The 18708-nt window shown below is 44.9% G+C and overlaps 1 protein-coding gene across 1 annotated transcript in view; it reads right to left on the bottom strand.

The window, feature by feature from the left end:
* The window catches only part of nrde2 (NRDE-2, necessary for RNA interference, domain containing), a 19638-nt gene extending 930 nt beyond the window's left edge, over nt 1-18708 (bottom strand). The window contains exons 1-13 of the mRNA XM_036593825.1: nt 18592-18708; nt 17391-17490; nt 14674-14853; nt 12455-12592; nt 10861-11326; nt 9477-9882; nt 7776-7909; nt 7434-7557; nt 6328-6500; nt 5839-6219; nt 1965-2857; nt 703-844; nt 1-31 (exon numbers count right to left, since the gene is read on the bottom strand). The exon at nt 1-31 is cut by the window's left edge and continues 41 nt beyond it. Of these exons, the coding sequence (XP_036449718.1) occupies nt 1-31; nt 703-844; nt 1965-2857; nt 5839-6219; nt 6328-6500; nt 7434-7557; nt 7776-7909; nt 9477-9882; nt 10861-11326; nt 12455-12592; nt 14674-14853; nt 17391-17490; nt 18592-18649 (3226 nt within the window). The 5' untranslated portion in view covers nt 18650-18708. The remainder of the gene's footprint in view (nt 32-702; nt 845-1964; nt 2858-5838; nt 6220-6327; nt 6501-7433; nt 7558-7775; nt 7910-9476; nt 9883-10860; nt 11327-12454; nt 12593-14673; nt 14854-17390; nt 17491-18591) is intronic.

The raw sequence follows: 18708 nt of genomic DNA, 5'->3' as shown, positions 1-18708 counted from the left end.
CTCTCCCTCTCTCTGTGTCCCCGTTACGTACCTGTACACAGCACACAGCATCATCACCATCATCATCATCATCGTCATCGTCACTGTCCTTCACTACCAATTATCAGATCAATACTTTTCCAACAAAAATGAAAAGAGTCAGAGAAGGAAACATTATTATTGTAATAATATTCTAATTGTAATTACTGTACTACTATTATAATAAAAACATATAGGAACGTTATTAAGAGCATTAATAGTGTATTTACTGTATATTAACTATTAATACCACTGATGCATTTATTGTGCCAAAGTCTTATTACCATTATTAATAATAATAACATTAATATGATAATAGTTATAATGAACATTAACAGGATATGAAGGGAAACGTTGATCTGAGCTCAGGTTCTGAAGTTCTCTATGCTGACGGAGCTGAAGCAGCTGTTTCTGGATCAGTTTAGTGAAGATATTACATTAGAGATCTTTAAATTCAGACTTTGAATCCAGATTCTGGTCCTGGATTCCGTCATCACTGTTAGTTGCCTGCACAGCTGATGTAACTGATGTGACACAGAGTCAAACCTACCAGTGATTACAGAATCCAGCTGTGGACTGCAGGTTTGAGCTCTGTGTTGTGGCGCTGACACTGAACTCCTGTTAACCTGAGCTTTAAGAACAGCCTCTGTGGTGCTGATCTCCTGGTGATGGAGGAGCTCTTACCGTGAAGTTCATGTACATCCTCCACAGCAGAGGGCAGTGGGCGCCCTGCTCTGTTGCCACGGCTACCTCAAACAGCGAGCGGATGCGATTACTAAGGCCCGTCTCCGGCAAAGCTGAAAGAGCATCAGCTGGGAGACCAGATCTGAACACACACAGAGAGAGAGAGAGAGAGAGAGAGAGAGAGAGAGAGAGAGAGAGAGAGAGTGAGAAGGAGAGAGAGAGAGAGAGTGAGAAGGAGAGAGAGAGAGTGTGAGAGGGAGAGAGAGAGAGAGAGAGTGAGTGAGTGAGTGAGAGAGAGAGAGAGAGAGAGAGAGAGAGAGAGAGAGAGAGAGAGAGAGTGAGAAAGAGAGAGAGAGAGAGTGTGAGAGAGAGAGAGAGAGAGAGAGTGAGAGAGAGAGAGAGAGAGAGAGAGAGAGAGATAATTCAGCAAAAATATCTAATTCCCCCAGTAACCCCTCATGGAGAGAAGAAGAGTAAACTGAATGGTGGATCCATTCTGCCTGCACATCTCAAGAGTCAGCTGGCTGATCTAACGCTGCGTCCCAAACCACACACTTCTGTACCTACTACACTAATGAGTGCACTTCTAACGGGATATGCACTATTTTTACACACTATTTAGTGAGCTAGTATGCAGTTTGAGACGGGGCGCTAGTAATACAGCAGCAGTTATCACTACAGCAACAAATCAAATAAAGTCAATACACTCAAATATATCAGTTAATACACTTTAAACATGAGATTAAAGAAGAAAATCATGTTTTACTGTCTTTGCTGGGTCAGATATGGATTTATCATCTCATAACAAACTTGCCTACCAATAGTGGCAGCATGATGTCATCAGACTACTATGAATTAAACCAGGTTTGCTGCAGACACGTAACATCGAGACATTTTTTGATGGCTAACTGAGGTGTAGATCATTTCATGATAACTGTAAAAGCAACAAAAATTAAATTTATAATCAAATTAATATCCAGAACGGCTCAGATTCTAAACGCAGTGACCAAATCTCACAGATCAAAACTATTCATACTAATTCTGTGACAACAGATCACCATCATTATAGAATTTCTGTTTCGGTTTCTTTTTTAACATCTAGTTTATTAACTTTGATAAATACCAGGGGCTACAGAACTTTCACAGGACGACTTCCTCACATATTTAAACATAACACACTGGACCGTTCAGAAGTTTGGACTCATTTATCATAATAATAATAATTATTACTGAAGAGTTTCTTTCTCAGTGTAAAGTCTCACCTCATCACAGAGTCCAGCTGCTGTTTCCTCTGCTGCTCCGCTGTGACCGCAAACAGGTGCGGTACGATGCTCTGGTTGCCCCTGGCAACGCTGTGGAAGAACCTGCGGGCACGGCCAGCGCTATGGTAACGGCTCTCTGCCAGCAGGTAGAGGTGCCACAGGGGGGCACTGCAGGGCAGGTGGGTCAGCGCTTCGGTGAGAGCCAGTCTGAGGCGGGACAGCGGGAATGCGCTGATGCTGGAGTGGAGGCGTAACAGCTCCACATGCTGGACACACACGGCCTCACAATCTCTGAGGGAAACATCAGATTCTGCTGAACTGGACAAACTGGACATTAGTCTCACTCTGGCTTCAGCGAACACTGCATCAGCAGCGTCGACCCCCACCGTCAGGTACTGGAAAAGTCCAAAACAGCCAATCAGAGCACTCCGCGGTTTCCCACAGCCTGCAGCCGCTGATACGGCCTGTTCATATGCTTTCCTCGCCTTCAGTAGAGCCACAGGGGTGATCTGACCTGAGAACGGGGTGTAATTAGCACCCTCGGCTAACTTAGTGAGTATGTGAACGGCTCTTGAGCCAGTAGGAGGAGCTCCAGAGCTTTCTGCTCCACCCCTGCACGTCTGCTCCACTTCTAACTGGGCGTACAGGAGGCAGAGCTCACAGAGGGCGTGGTCCCGCAGTCCTAAAGCCCCGCCCACTGAGAGGGCGGTGTCAAACACCCTGCGCCCCTCCTCTACGTTACCCACAATCCACTCCATATGGCCGTATTCCCGCCACAGACAGAGGCTGCCGCGGTTCTCCGGCTGCTTCAGTAAACGCTTAGCCACACGCTTACTGCGCTTCACCTGAACCTTCGTACGCTTCTTATCACCGCTACACACACACCTCCGCACCTGCAACACACACAGCACGACATCAAAAATCCACCTGCTCAGGTGAGAGCTGTACATGCTGGAGTAAACTGACTGAACAAAGGGAGCAAACAGAGTACTAGAGGAGTACGGTGAATACAGCGCCTGGAGAATAGAGAACATACTGAGGGAGTGTAGTGAACATACTGAGGGGAGTGTAGTGAATATACTGAGGGGAGTGTAGTGCATATACTGAGGGGAGTGTAGTGCATATACTGAGGGGAGTGTAGTGAATATACTGAGGGGAGTGTAGTGAATATACTGAGGGGAGTGTAGTGCATATACTGAGGGGAGTGTAGTGAATGTACTGAGGGGAGTGTAGTGAATATACTGAGGGAGTGTAGTGAATGTACTGAGGGGAGTGTAGTGAATGTACTGAGGGGAGTGTAGTGCATATACTGAGGGGAGTGTAGTGCATATACTGAGGGGAGTGTAGTGAATATACTGAGGGGAGTGTAGTGAATATACAGAGAGGAGTGTAGTGAATATACTGAGGGGAGTGTAGTGAACATACTGAGGGGAGTGTAGTGCATATACTGAGGGGAGTGTAGTGCATATACTGAGGGGAGTGTAGTGAACATACTGAGGGGAGTGTAGTGAACATACTGAGGGGAGTGTAGTGAATATACTGAGGGGAGTGTAGTGAATATACTGAGGGGAGTGTAGTGAATATACTGAGGGGAGTGTAGTGAATATACTGAGGGGAGTGTAGTGCATATACTGAGGGGAGTGTAGTGAATATACTGAGGGGAGTGTAGTGAACATACTGAGGGGAGTGTAGTGAACATACTGAGGGGAGTGTAGTGCATATACTGAGGGGAGTGTAGTGAACATACTGAGGGGAGTGTAGTGCATATACTGAGGGGAGTGTAGTGAACATACTGAGGGGAGTGTAGTGAACATACTGAGGGGAGTGTAGTGAATATACTGAGGGGAGTGTAGTGAATATAGAGAGAGGAGTGTAGTGAATATAGAGAGAGGAGTGTAGTGAATATACTGAGGGGAGTGTAGTGAATATAAATAAGGGGAGTGTAGTGAACATACTGAGGGGAGTGTAGTGAATATAAATAAGGGGAGTGTAGTGAATATACTGAGGGGAGTGTAGTGAACATACTGAGGGGAGTGTAGTGAATATACTGAGGGGAGTGTAGTGAATATAGAGAGAGGAGTGTAGTGAATATAGAGAGAGGAGTGTAGTGAATATACTGAGGGGAGTGTAGTGAATATAAATAAGGGGAGTGTAGTGAATATACTGAGGGGAGTGTAGTGAATATAAATAAGGGGAGTGTAGTGAATATACTGAGGGGAGTGTAGTGCATATACTGAGGGGAGTGTAGTGAACATACTGAGGGGAGTGTAGTGAACATACTGAGGGGAGTGTAGTGAACATACTGAGGGGAGTGTAGTGAATATACTGAGGGGAGTGTAGTGAATATAAATAAGGGGAGTGTAGTGAATATACTGAGGGGAGTGTAGTGAATATACTGAGGGGAGTGTAGTGAATATACTGAGGGGAGTGTAGTGAACATACTGAGGGGAGTGTAGTGCATATACTGAGGGGAGTGTAGTGAACATACTGAGGGGAGTGTAGTGAACATACTGAGGGGAGTGTAGTGAATATACTGAGGGGGGTGTAGTGCATATACTGAGGGAAGTGTAGTGAATATACTGAGGGGAGTGTAGTGCATATACTGAGGGAGTGTAGTGATGTACTGAGGGGAGTGTAGTGAATATACTGAGGGGAGTGTAGTGCATATACTGAGGGGAGTGTAGTGCATATACTGAGGGGAGTGTAGTGATATACTGAGGGGAGTGTAGTGAATATACTGAGGGGAGTGTAGTGAATATACTGAGGGGAGTGTAGTGCATATACTGAGGGGAGTGTAGTGCATATACTGAGGGGAGTGTAGTGCATATACTGAGGGGAGTGTAGTGCATATACTGAGGGGAGTGTAGTGAATATACTGAGGGGAGTGTAGTGAATATACTGAGGGGAGTGTAGTGAATATACTGAGGGGGAGTGTAGTGCATATACTGAGGGGAGTGTAGTGAATATACTGAGGGGAGTGTAGTGAATATACTGAGGGGGAGTGTAGTGAACATACTGAGGGGAGTGTAGTGAACATACTGAGGGGAGTGTAGTGAATATACTGAGGGGGGTGTAGTGCATATACTGAGGGGAGTGTAGTGCATATACTGAGGGGAGTGTAGTGAATATACTGAGGGGAGTGTAGTGAACATACTGAGGGGAGTGTAGTGAACATACTGAGGGGAGTGTAGTGCATATACTGAGGGGAGTGTAGTGCATATACTGAGGGGAGTGTAGTGCATATACTGAGGGGAGTGTAGTGCATATACTGAGGGGAGTGTAGTGCATATACTGAGGGGGGTGTAGTGAATATACTGAGGGGGGTGTAGTGAATATACTGAGGGGGGTGTAGTGCATATACTGAGGGAAGTGTAGTGAATATACTGAGGGGGGTGTAGTGAATATACTGAGGGACTGTAGTGAATATACTGAGGGGGGTGTAGTGAATATACTGAGGGGGGTGTAGTGCATATACTGAGGGAAGTGTAGTGAATATACTGAGGGGGGTGTAGTGAATATACTGAGGGGGGTGTAGTGAACATACTGAGGGGGGTGTAGTGCATATACTGAGGGAAGTGTAGTGAATATACTGAGGGGGGTGTAGTGCATATACTGAGGGGGGTGTAGTGAATATACTGAGGGGGGTGTAGTGAATATACTGAGGGGGGGTGTAGTGCATATACTGAGGGAAGTGTAGTGAATATACTGAGGGGGGTGTAGTGCATATACTGAGGGAAGTGTAGTGAATATACTGAGGGGGGTGTAGTGCATATACTGAGGGAAGTGTAGTGAATATACTCAGGGGGGTGTAGTGCATATACTGAGGGGAGTATTGTCAGTATATTGTCTTCAGTGCTCTATTCAGGTCTCTGACCTTCAGTTTCTCATACTGAATCCAGCAGAGACTCAGCGCTGTTCTGTCCTGCGGTGGAAACAGCGGCAGCATCTGTTCTAGGACGTTCTTCACAAACTCCTCGCCTGCCTTACACAGCCCCGCCTTTTTCCTGCAGTCACTCAGGTATGTCATGTGACCCACAGCGCTGACCCCAGTCAGTGGGAGGTAGTAAGAGGTCAGAGGTCGCTCAGGGTCAGGGCTGAGGTCCAGCAGGGCAGGGTCATCCAGCAGCAGACTGCAGGGGGGAGGGGCCGAGGGGTCCGGCAGGCCCAGGAAACGCAGAAAGGAGAGAAGGAGGCGAAGCTTCAGGTCTGCCGACTCTACCCGGATTAGGGAGGGGCCAATGTCATCAAATAACACCTGCACAGGTACAGGACAATGTTAAAGGCGTAGATCAGCACCTCAGTTCAGCACCCCCCACCCTGGATTTGACTTTGGTGAACTATGGCTTTAAGGGTCCCATGATACCTGTCTGTCTGGATCCTCACAGTCCTCTTCTGATTGGCCCTTGGTTTTGTCTGGTCTCCATGGCAACCAGTGGTTTGCTTCACGGGAAGCTTCCACTTCCAGCCAGATCTTCCACTTTGGCTGGGTTTTATCTCTGATCTCACACTCATCCTGATCTTCCTCATCCTCCTCCTCTGTGGAAAGGCAGCAGATCAGAGATCAGCACAATCCAGAGAAAAACAAGAGCAGGAAAGAGCAAAACCTGGTTCCTGAGGTTCCTTAGGGTTAATGTTACGCTCGGGTTTAGTCTTCCTACATATCTTTTTACATATAGGTATGTACATACACATAGAACAGCATTGCATATACCTCCATACATATATATCTAATATGCATGTGGAATATTTTACATATAGATACTTATATAAAGTACTTATGGGAGATAAGGGTGCTTATATGATGAAATATATTTTGCATGTGGGATATTAATATTACAATATTACAGAATATTAATATTACAATTTTAGTATTGTAAAGCAAGACAAGTTTATCTATAGCACATTTCATCCACAAAGACAATTCAACATGCTTTACATAAATAAATGCAAAAAGGAATATCAAAAGACAGTAAAAAGTAATAAAAAATAAACTGCTAAAAAGACACAAAGTGCATAAAACTGACAATTAGAAGGAAGTACAAAGTACATAAAAGCAACAATAAACAAAAAGGAGGTTAAAACTAAGAGCTCAAAGGTTTTTAAGTGTTATTTTATATAAGGCTGGACAAAATGACAATATTTTATTGTTATCATGAATTATGTCACAATATGCTTTTCTGAGCATCCTGTGGATGTTGTCAGTACTTAAAGAACCGCATGTTTCATTGCATGTATTGCATAAAATCATGGCAGATGTAGGATTATCATTATTATTATTATTATTATATTATTTTTTCTATTGTTATTGTTATTATATTTTATATGTGGCACTACAGGTTCTATTTTGTGTGTTCCAACTTATTGAATCTCAGGTAAACTCAGTATCATAATGCATATCGTGTCTTTAAGTGCCGTGATATAATATTTTTGCCATATTGTCCATGTTTGTATGTGCGCGTGTGTCCGTACCTGGTTCAGGTGGTATAACCCAGCCTCCTCTCTCCTGCTGCAGCATCCAGGCCCTCCAGCCCCGAGCCCCCCTCTCCCCCACCCACGGCTCACCACTGTCCCAGAATGGCTCGAAGAACTCCACCTGCACATCGACAGCACTCAGTCAAACCACGAGATCAATTCTACTACAGATTACTGAATTATCTCCACATGGTCTGAGACTCGAGACTGACGGTGGCTTCCCGTTCAGCTTCTTATCAGAATTATCCATTCCACCTTAAATGGTTTAACAGTTACATTCTGACATCACACACTACTTATTACATGCTACACTGTGTTGTGTAGGTGTGGTGTGTGTACCTGCTGTCTGGTGCTGAGGTGTTTTACACTGTCCGGTTTGTGGAAGGTGAAGTCCAGCAGGGCCTGAAACAGACTGACCGCTTTCTCAGAGTGACCGGCCTGCCGCAGGAAGTGACACTGCAGCAGGAAGATTTCTACAGAAAACACAAACAGCACCACAGTGAAGAAGAAGGGAAATAAAAAGCAGCAAAATTAATTCTAAATTTCCGTTATTTTGCACTGTGTCTATATGAGCTTGTTGGACGTCCCATGTTCATTATTATGGAGTTGGTCCCCCTTTGCAGCTCTGACAGCTTCCACTCTTCTGGGAAGCTTCTACAAGGTGTTGGAGAGTCTGTGGGAATTTATGTCCATTCAGTCAAAATAGCATTTATGAGGTCAGACACTGATGTTGGGCAAGAGGGCCTGACTCACAATATCTGTTCTAGTTCATCCCAAAGGTGTTCAGTGGGGTTGAGGTCAGGGCTCTGTGAGGGCCACTGGAGTTCCTCCACACCAAACTGGTCACTCCATGTCTTTATGGAGCTGCTTTGTGCTCAGGGGCTCAGTCATCCTGGAACAGGAAAGGCTCTTCCCCAAACTGCTGACACAAAGCTGGAAGCAGATAACTGTGTAAAATGTCTTTGTGCTGCAGCATCAACATCACCCTTCACTGGAACTGAGGAGCCCAAACCCTGAAAAACAGCCCCGCCCATCATCCCTCCTCCACCAAACTCTACTGTTGGCTCTGCATTCCAGTAGGTAACGTTCTCCTGACATCCACCAAACCCAGATTCATCATCAGACTGGAAGGTAGAGAAGCTGATTCATCACTCCAGAGAACACGGTTCCACTGCTCCAGAGTCCAGTGGCGGTGCTTTACACCACTCCAGCCGACACTTGGCACTGCGCATAGTGATCTTAGGCCTGTGTGCAGCTATTTGGCTGTGGAGACCCATTTCATGAAGATCCTGAAGCTCAGTTCTTGTGCTGATGTTGCTTCCAGAGGCACTACGGAACTTTATAGTGAGCGATGTAAGACAATTTTTACGTGCTACATGTTTCAGCACTTGGCGCCCCCACTCTGTGAGTTTGCGTGGTCTACCGCTTCGTGGCTGAGCTGTTGTTGCTCCTAGACGCTTCTATTTCACAATAGTAGCACTTACAGTTGTCAGGAGCAGATCTAGCAAGGCAGAAATTCCACAGACTGGCTTGTGGCGAAGGAAACATCCTATGACAGAGCCATGTTTAAAGTCACTGAGCTCTTCAGTGCAACCCTCTATTGCCAGTGTTTATCTATGGAGACTGAAAGGCTGTGTGTTTGATTTCATACCCCTGCTAGCAATGGGTGTAGCTGAAACACCTCAACTCAGTAATTAGGAGGGGTGTCCACATACTTTGCCCTAAAGTGTATATATGGTGTCAAAGCACTTTAATATTAGACTAATTTCATAAAGCAGTTCCATCTCTGAACAGTCTGTGTTCAAAACATCAGCACAGCAATATAACACAGATAAACTAGTGAAATGATCGTATTCCACTGGCAGATAATTTCACAAGTTTAAAGAAATTATGTTTGAAAAACTACTTGCAAAATAAAAAGATTTTATTACACATCAATATTCGAAACATGCAAAAATGTCTAGAAATATCAGTAAAAGTATGGAACTGTAGTAGCACTGATTATGTTTAAGATACAGTGTAATGTGCTGTTAAACGTACCCAGCATGTCCTCCTCTGTCCCCGCGAGGGGGGGGTGTGACACCATGCTGCTGTCCTGCACCGCACTGAGCGTGCTCAGACACTTCCCGTACACGGCGATCACCTTGGAGACGGAGAAGGTGCTGAACTGGCTCTGAGTGAAGAGCAGGTAGCTGCTCCACAGGGAGGCACTGTTGGGATGGATGAACACCAGCTTCTTCCACTCCTTCAGCAGAGCCGAAGGTTCCCATAGTTCCCCGCAGAGCCGCAGTCGCTCCAGCTTCAGCTCCACACTGCCCGGGTTACTGTCCAGCGCTCGCTCCACGATGGACACTTTCCTCTCCAGCAGAGCTCGGACAGACAGCCTGCGGGACTCGGCGTCTCCCTCCGGACCGGAAAACACACCGGACGCACCGCACAGAGTATCCTGAACACACAAACGAAGAAAAAACAGAGCAGTGACTCCATCTCAACAAGTTTTACCAAACCTAACTCAGATTTTTACCTGGCGAGCTGAATCAGGTGTGTTACAGCAGAAAATAACAATCTCCGAATTTTCAGTCCATGTTTATAGTAACACTGTGACACAGTGTCAAAAACTACATAATCAGTACGATTAGAGATTATTTTCAGTAGAATTCCAGCCTTTTTTCAAGAGTTCTGCATAATTCAATTGTTGGTGCTGATAGGAACCAGGGGTCGCCATGGCTACAACACAAATATAGACATTTTATTTACTATCCAGAACCACCAGTGAACCTACACGAGTCTTCTGAGTTTATATGGAATGTTGATGATGGAAAATAGTGGAAAATCTGAAATAATAAGTTTTCTTTGGGGACTATTTTGCCTCACAGCGCCCTGCATGTATCCCTCCACCATGAATGGAGTTTAAGTTCTCTAAACTATCATAAAACAGTGTCTCAGTCATCAGGCAGTGAATTCATAACCATTTCATGTAGGAACTTTCTGTGAGGGAGCTTTTAGAGGGGGACGTCTGGTTCCTATCACCACCACTGTGAAGAAATCTGAACTATTTCAGAACAGATAACCATCACTGTCAGAGCGAAACCTTACCATCACTTCACATCAATGGAGGTCAATGCAACAAGATTTTATTCTAAGTCATTCTGGATGATCTCTGTTTGTCTGTTCATCATAAATTTTTACACAACATAAAGGACGACGTTTTTAAATCATGATAAAATGAAAAACAACAAAAACTGAGATACAAAGTTTTGCTCCAACAGTGACAACCTGCTGGTTAACTTGTGCTAATAATAATGTGGTAAATGTAAACAGAGTTCACTGCGTTCCTCGTTAACGGTTCGTTACCAGGTGAAAGAATTTGCCCAAAGTTGCGCCCCAGTGTTCTCACTGAGGTCAGCATGATGTTAATGTTTACCTGGAAGCGTATGAAGTCCATCCACAGGTCAGTGTCTGTGGGGTTCTCACGCAGTTTCCTGTTGAACTCCTCCACGCGGACAGTCAGCAGGGCGGCACCGTTCGCTCCCGTCTGCTGCTGCGCCTCGGCCCTCGGCTCTGGCTGACCTCTGCCCTCTAGATACAGAGCGGTGCTGCCGTCATAGACGCCCAGAGGATCCACACAGCTAACGGCCGGCTGAGGGGAGGCAGCCTGCAGCTCCGGGCAGGGGGGCAGGGGCAGGAAAGAGGCGGGGTCAGCAGGGACAGTGGGACGGGCATCGGGGAATACAGCTAGTGTGTCAGAGCGGAGCAACTGCTGGACGGAGGGGTGGAAATATCGCTCTGGTTTTCTGTCAACTCGCTTTTTATCCTGGACCGAGTCATCCCAGCACACAGCCTGAGTCCGGCTGTCCAATCCCAGAGCAGAACTGCCCTTCCGCCTGTACCTGAGGACGACACGGAGAGAAAAATCATCAGAAATCATCCAAAAACAACAACGACTAAGAGAGACAGAAACAGGAAGGAGAGAAAAAGAGATTTAACTTTACATTTTTAGCGTCTGTGTGTTTAAACAGGATAAACTCTGCCGATGCACTGATACGAAAACTGGTCAACCTGATACACAAACATCTATAAAACAGAGAAATCAGGACTAAATCTGGACCAGCATTACAGACACATATCATTTACCTGTGTAGAGTCACACACGCAGTAGAAAGAATGAAATGCAGATATTTTAGTGCAGTAATGAAGCACCACCTAAACATAATACATACTTCATAAAAGCATATTTTATCGTATTGTTCATGTAAAAATAATCAGCAAATGTCAGTTTGAAATATCAGCCAAATCTAAACATCAGCTGATACTGATATGATTCCAATGTCACTGTGCATCTCCAGTAGATTCACCTCATCAGCAGATCTCTGTTTAAAGCTTTCAGAGCTTGTGTGTGTGTGTGTGTGTGTGTGTGAGAGTGTGAGAGAGTGTGTGTGTGAGAGAGTGTGAGTGTGTGAGAGTGTGTGTGAGAGTGTGTGTGAGTGTGTGTGTGTGAGAGTGTGTGTGAGTGTGTGTGAGTGTGTGTGTGAGAGTGTGTGTGAGTGTGTGTGTGAGAGTGTGTGTGAGTGTGTGAGAGTGTGTGTGAGAGTGTGTGTGAGTGTGTGTGTGAGAGTGTGAGAGAGTGTGTGTGTGAGAGAGTGTGAGTTGTGTGAAGTGTGTGGGAGTGTGTGTGAGTGTGTGTGTGAGAGTGTGTGTGAGTGTGTGTGAGTGTGTGAGTGTGTGTGAGAGTGTGTGTGTGTGTGTGTGAGTGTGTGAGAGTGTGTGTGAGTGTGTGTGTGAGAGTGTGAGTGTGTGTGTGTGTGAGAGTGTGAGTGTGTGTGTGTGTGAGAGTGTGTGAGTGTGTGTGTGTGAGAGAGTGTGTGTGTGAGAGAGTGTGTGAGTGTGTGTGAGTGTGTGTGAGAGTGTGTGAGAGTGTGAGTGTGTGTGAGAGTGTGTGAGAGTGTGTGTGTGTGTGTGAGTGTGTGAGTGTGTGTGTGTGAGAGTGTGTGTGTGTGTGTGTGAGAGAGTGTGTGTACCTGGCTATATCTCCCCTGTAGAGAGATCTGTACTCCCAGTTGGCAGGGTCCGCTCTCCTGTCGATGCAGAAGGGCTGGTCAGTCGGGGTCTGAAGGTCGTCCAGCCACACAAACTTCCCCTCAGACACACACTCCACCCTGCAGGACGAATCCACCAAACACAAAATTTAAAGCTCTCTGTAGGTTCAGTATTACTGTAATAAAGCCTGTAGCTGTGTGTGTGTGTGTGTGTTTTACACTCTGAGTGCAGCAACATACAAACACACCCCACAATCAGCCTTTCAGAGTTTTTAGCCAGACACACCATCTGAAGAACACACAACTACGGTTATTCTCCAAAATAAGGAGCTGACCATCACTGACCACTCACAAATATTCCATTACAGATCACGGTTTCTGTCAAACTGTAACGGGATCATCTTAGTTATTCTTCCAGGGAAAAGTGATCTCACATTTCTCATTACTTTACAGCTGTGCTACATTTTAAACCCCAAACCCATCTGGACCATCTTACAGAGCCATCATTTACATGGTATCTCACCACCTCACCAGCTGAATCCAGTGAGAGAAAGTGCAGTTAAAACCCTGAATAATGGAGCTACTGTTTGCTTCTGCACCGCTTAGTTTACTCAACTCCTTCTGCGCCGTTTTAGATAAAAGGTTAAAAAGAAACTGTTTCCTTGTTGATTTTCAAACACTTTGGGTTACAAATACAAACATTAGAAGAACGAACACCCCCAACGTCCCCAGTGATAAACTCTGCAGCTCTGCGGTCACTGTCGGTTACACTCGCTCTCGGCTAATGCTGGTGGAACCCGCTCAACCGAACATCGAACACGCCGAAAAGATGACGAGGAGCCACTGAGACTCCCTCAGCTCACACTAAACTTCCTGTCAGCAACCCACAGCATAATATTTCAAGCAGGGAGCCACACTCTCACCACGCGACAGCAGGGACCCACACTCTCACCACGCGACAGCAGGGACCCACACTCTCACCACGCGACAGCCGGGACCCACACTCTCACCAAGCAAAAGCAGGGACCCACACTCTCACAACGCGACAGCAGGGACCCACACTCTCACAACGCGACAGCAGGGACCCACACTCTCACAACGCGACAGCAGGGAGCCACACTCTCACCACGCGACAGCAGGGAGCCACACTCTCACCACGCGACAGCAGGGAGCCACACTCTCACCATGCGACAGCAGGGAGCCACACTCTCACAACGCGACAGCAGGGTCCCATACTCTCACAACGCAACAGCCTCAGCCCAAGCAGGAAGAGCTGATGCCTGAGTCTCCTTCTTTTGGACGAATGGCGGCTGGCAGGTTAATTTAGGGTGCGTTACCGCCACCTACTGAGGGCTAGCTGGACACGCGTTTCAACAAAATTGTCCATCAGTCAGTCAGTCAGTGAGCAAAACTGCCTATTTTCCATCATCAACATTCCATATAAACTCAGAAGACTCGTGTAGGTTCACTGGTGGTTCTGGATAGTAAATAAAATGTCTAGTATGTAAATAAAAAGTAAAGTATGGTGTTCCACAAGGCTCTGTTTTAGGACCTGTATTATTCACATTATATATGCTACCACTGGGCACCATTATCAGTAAACTTTTTGTTAATGCAAAGTATTTGAAAATCAACGAGGAAACAATTCTGTTTAACTTTTAATCTGAAATGGTAAACGAAGAGTTAATTAAACTAAGCAACGCAGAAGTAAACGAGGAGAGTAGCTCTATTATTCACTATTTTAGTGGAATTTTAATGAACTGCATTCCCTGTTTAAATCTCACTGGATTCAGCTGATGAGACGCCTTATAAATGAGTGAGAGGGACCAGTGTGCCTGCAGTTATTAGGATTATGACTCTTATTTTCTATTTTTTACTGTTAGTGTTAAAATCATTGAAGGTTAATAGCAAGTTTAATTATTTATTTGCAGTTATTTTAAGGCTGTTGAACTATTATGTTAAATTGTATGCTCTCCTGTCAGACGTGAGTTTGATTGTATAGACACACCAAAGATGAACCTGATCAATAACAGCGGCTGAAATCTGCCTGCGCTCATTTTATGATCAGATGCTCCTGTACACAACTCTGATGAATAAGGATGAACATGTGTAACGTAATTATACAGAATCCTGAGTGAATCAGTCACAAACCCTACAGCACTGCAGCCACTTCACAGACGAGTGTCCAGTGTTTCTCTGACCTCTCTGTGATCTCTTCTTTCTTCTTCAGCAGGTCACTCGGATAAACCGTGTCAGAGTCTGAGCCGCTCTCCGAACCACCTCTGCTACGCTTCTTCTCCTTCTTCCTCTTCTTCTTCTCTTTCTTCTTTTTCTTTTTCGATTTCACGTCATAATCAACCTCCTCTTCCGGTTTCTGCAGACTAGAACGACATTAAACAAACATAATTAAGTGTTTAAGATGTAAACAGAGTCGTTCAGGGTGGTTTGGGGTGGTTCAGAGTGGTTCAGAGTGGTTCAGAGTGGTTTGGTGTGAAACGCTCTGTTCTAGATAAACTTACCGAGTCAGAACTGTTCACAGTGGTGGTGATAGGAACCAGACGTCCACCTCTAAACGCTCCCTCACAGAAAGTTCCTACATGAAATGGTTATGAATTCACTGCCTGATGACTGAGACACTGTTTTATGATAGTTTAGAGAACTTAAACTCCATTCATGGTGGAGGGATACATGCAGGGTGCTGTGAGGCAAAATAGTCCCCAAAGAAAACTTATTATTTCAGATTTTCCACTATTTTCCATCATCAACATTCCATATAAACTCAGAAGACTCGTGTAGGTTCACTGGTCGTTCTGGATAGTAAATAAAATGTCTAGTATGTAAATAAAAAGTAAAGTATGGTGTTCCACAAGGCTCTGTTTTAGGACCTGTATTATTCACATTATATATGCTACCACTGGGCACCATTATCAGTAAACACGGCATAAATTTCCACTGCTATGCTGATGACACTCAGTTATACTTAGCAAGCGACCTGGATGATAAAATTAAACTTAGCAAGATTGAAGACTGTATAAAAGACATAAAGGACTGGATGTGGAGTAACTTTCTCCTTCTAAACTCAGATAAAACAGAGGTTCTGCTTCTTGGTCCAAAAGCAGCCAGAAACAAACTGTCTAATTTAACACTTAAACTTAACAATTTCTCAGTTGCATCAAGCTCATCTGTAAAAAGCCTTGGTGTCATTATAGACCCTGATCTGTCCTTCGACGCACACATAACTAATATTACTAGAACAGCCGTCCTGCATCTCCGCAATATTGCTAAATTGAGAAATGCATTCTCTCTACAGGATGCAGAAAAGTTAGTTCATACATTTATTACTTCAAGGCTGGATTACTGTAATGCCCTGCTGGCTGGATGTCCCAGCAAAAGCCTTAACAAGCTTCAGTTGGTCCAGAACGCTGCAGCCAGAGTCCTTACTAGAACCAGAAAGTTTGACCATATCAGCCCAGTTTTATCAGCCTTACACTGGTTACCAGTTAAATTTCACATTGATTATAAAATTCTCTTACTGACTTATAAAGCACTAAACGGACTCGCCCCTCAGTACCTGAGTGAACTTCTCTCCCACTATGAACCATCACGCCTACTTAGATCACAAGGTGCTGCTCACTATTAGTTCCTAGAATTAATAAAGTTACGTCAGGGGGGAGAGCTTCCTCATACAGAGCCCCCCGGCTTTGGAATAATCTTCCTGTTAATGTTCGGGACTCAGACTCAGCCTCAGTGTTTAAGCCTAGGCTAAAAACTTACTTGTATAGTCGAGACTTTGGTGATTAGTTTTCCCTGTCGGTTCTATACCGGCCAGAGTCTCTGCTGCTCTGCTAGCACTGTAATCTGTGATCAGTCACTCATTACAGAACTGACTCTCTGTGTGTTTCCTTTCTTTCTTTCCTTTGCCGAGTTGAACAGCTGCCCATCCTGTGCGTCTGATGCTGCTGCCTCTTCTGCCTTGATCGGGTGCCACTGCTCGCCAGCCTTCTGGACCGGCTTGACCACCATCAAACTCCATGCTGTACAACGCTGTGCAAACCTCACCCTCACAACCTGACCCTACCGATGCTGCTGCCGCTGCTGCATGAACTAATCAAATTAATCATTTGCTCCACCTGTTTTCCCTGTTTTTGTACTAACACTGTTTACTATCCGGTGTCGACCAGAGGAGGATGGGTTCCCCTTCTGAGTCTTGGTTCCTCTCAAGGTTTCTTCCTGTTTCTTAGGGAGTTTTTCCTTGCCACTGTCGCCACTGGCGACGCTCATGGGGGCTCGGACCCGGATTTCTTTCTGTAATGCTGATTTCCTTGTAAAGCTGCTTTGTGACAACACCTGTTGTAAAAAGCGCTATATAAATAAACTTTACTTACTTACTCACTCTATATTTGCGACCCCTGGTTCCTATCACCACCACTGTAAAGACATCTGAACCATTTCACACCAAACCACTCTGAACCACTCTGATTACACCTCACTCGCTGGATTATGGGGGGATTCATGAAAAATCAAATTTGAATTTCCCTTTAAACAAGCAGAAACAGAATGGGAATGGCAATAATATTATAATTATTAATAATCATTTGTTTGTTTATTTATTTATTTATAGATACAGTGAGGTCCTGATGTCCACTGCCTGGGGAACCCTGCCTTGTTCTGAAACTGAATGCAGTTAAAAGTCTCTGTAAAGGTTTAGTTTCTCATCTATATTATCCCTAGTTTAACACTCAACACTCAGCTTCATGTTCATCAAAGAGTCTTTCAGGTTTAGTCTAAACAGAAAACATGATTATTTATTAAAAACATTCTGAGATGTTTGGTGACCCCATGTTCTGGTGAGCTGAGTCTACCTGTGAAAAAATCTAAAGTCCTGCTGGAGCTGCAGGGGTTTATGTTATCAGATCACCTTGCAGGGCTGGAGCTGAGCGTCTCTCTGTCGGCGGAGCGCTGGTGGAGATTCAGAGCCACATCAGAGCGGAAACTCCGATTACTCAGCCATTCCAGATCTGACAGGACACAAAGGAGAGGAACACGGTCAATAACAATCAGTTCACCTTCAGCTCTACAGCGCTGGACTCCTCATCCAGAGGAGCGCTGAGGAACCCAGATGAACCTAAAGAAATGTAGAGAAACATAGATGAACCCAGAGGAATGTAGAGGAACCCAGAGGAACCCCACTACAAGCTCAAACTCTCCAAAAACACGTCAGCTGAGCAGCAGGAGGAGAAAAGAGCCCTGCAGAAAGTCCACTTTACCAGAGATGAAGCAGAGAAGCTCCCTCCACTCTGCTGCACTACAAACCACTCAGAGATCTGATGGAAGCAGCAACACTTTCCCTGCAATGTGGACGTTCTTAAAATCAGCTAACTAGTCTGATACATTTAGAAATAAAATAATAATATAGTGAAAATCTCAATACAATCAATCGCAATATATCCAACAGCATATAACAGCCTGTAGTGTTTGATTCTGCATTTATTTAGTTGACATATCCTGTCATAAACAGGCAATAACTGAAAACTCACATTAAACACACCTAAACAACATATAAACAGGTGTGTTTTTTACACTCTTCACATCTGAAATATACACAGATTTTCTGCAAGGGGAGCGTCAGTCCGCAGCTTTTACCCCTTTCTGTTCATTTATCTGTTTAATATTGATCTGTTTATTCATCTGCTTAGCATTTACCGTTTATTTACCTGTTTATCTGTGCCCAGTAGGATCGTTACTCTACAGGCAGAGTGTAAAAGGTGTGAACTATAAAAGTCTTTTTATTACACGATTATTACACAATTTCCAACAGGAACAGCTTCAGCTCGGCTTTAATTAAAGCTTAAAACCCCAGTAAAAGCGCGCAGAAGCTGAGCTGAACCTCTGAACCCTGGTTATCCGACACTGATGTGTAATCTGATGTAAACTGTAATCAGATGTCCGCTGTAATCTGATATTTACTGTGACTGTAATTTAGTGTTTATTTGAGCAGCTAATCTGGGTGATGCGAGTCCGACCGGTCTGCAGCTCTGCAGCTGTTTTTAAAAGCTTTTAGTGTAAACGAGCGGCTTTAACCCCCGCAGCGTCTCTCGGTCTGAACCCGTTAAGCCCACCTTTCCTCCGGCCGCGGTCCGAGTCCGAGATTCCCGAGAAAGCTGGAAACAAAGCCATAGTGCGGCTAAACTAACGAGTTTACGAGCTACAGCTAAACCAGCCATAAACACACTGGC

The sequence above is a fragment of the Colossoma macropomum genome, unplaced genomic scaffold (assembly GCF_904425465.1).
Source record: "Colossoma macropomum unplaced genomic scaffold, Colossoma_macropomum, whole genome shotgun sequence".
Taxonomy (NCBI): Eukaryota; Metazoa; Chordata; class Actinopteri; order Characiformes; family Serrasalmidae; genus Colossoma; species Colossoma macropomum.
This window is presented reverse-complemented; position numbering and strand designations above follow the sequence as displayed.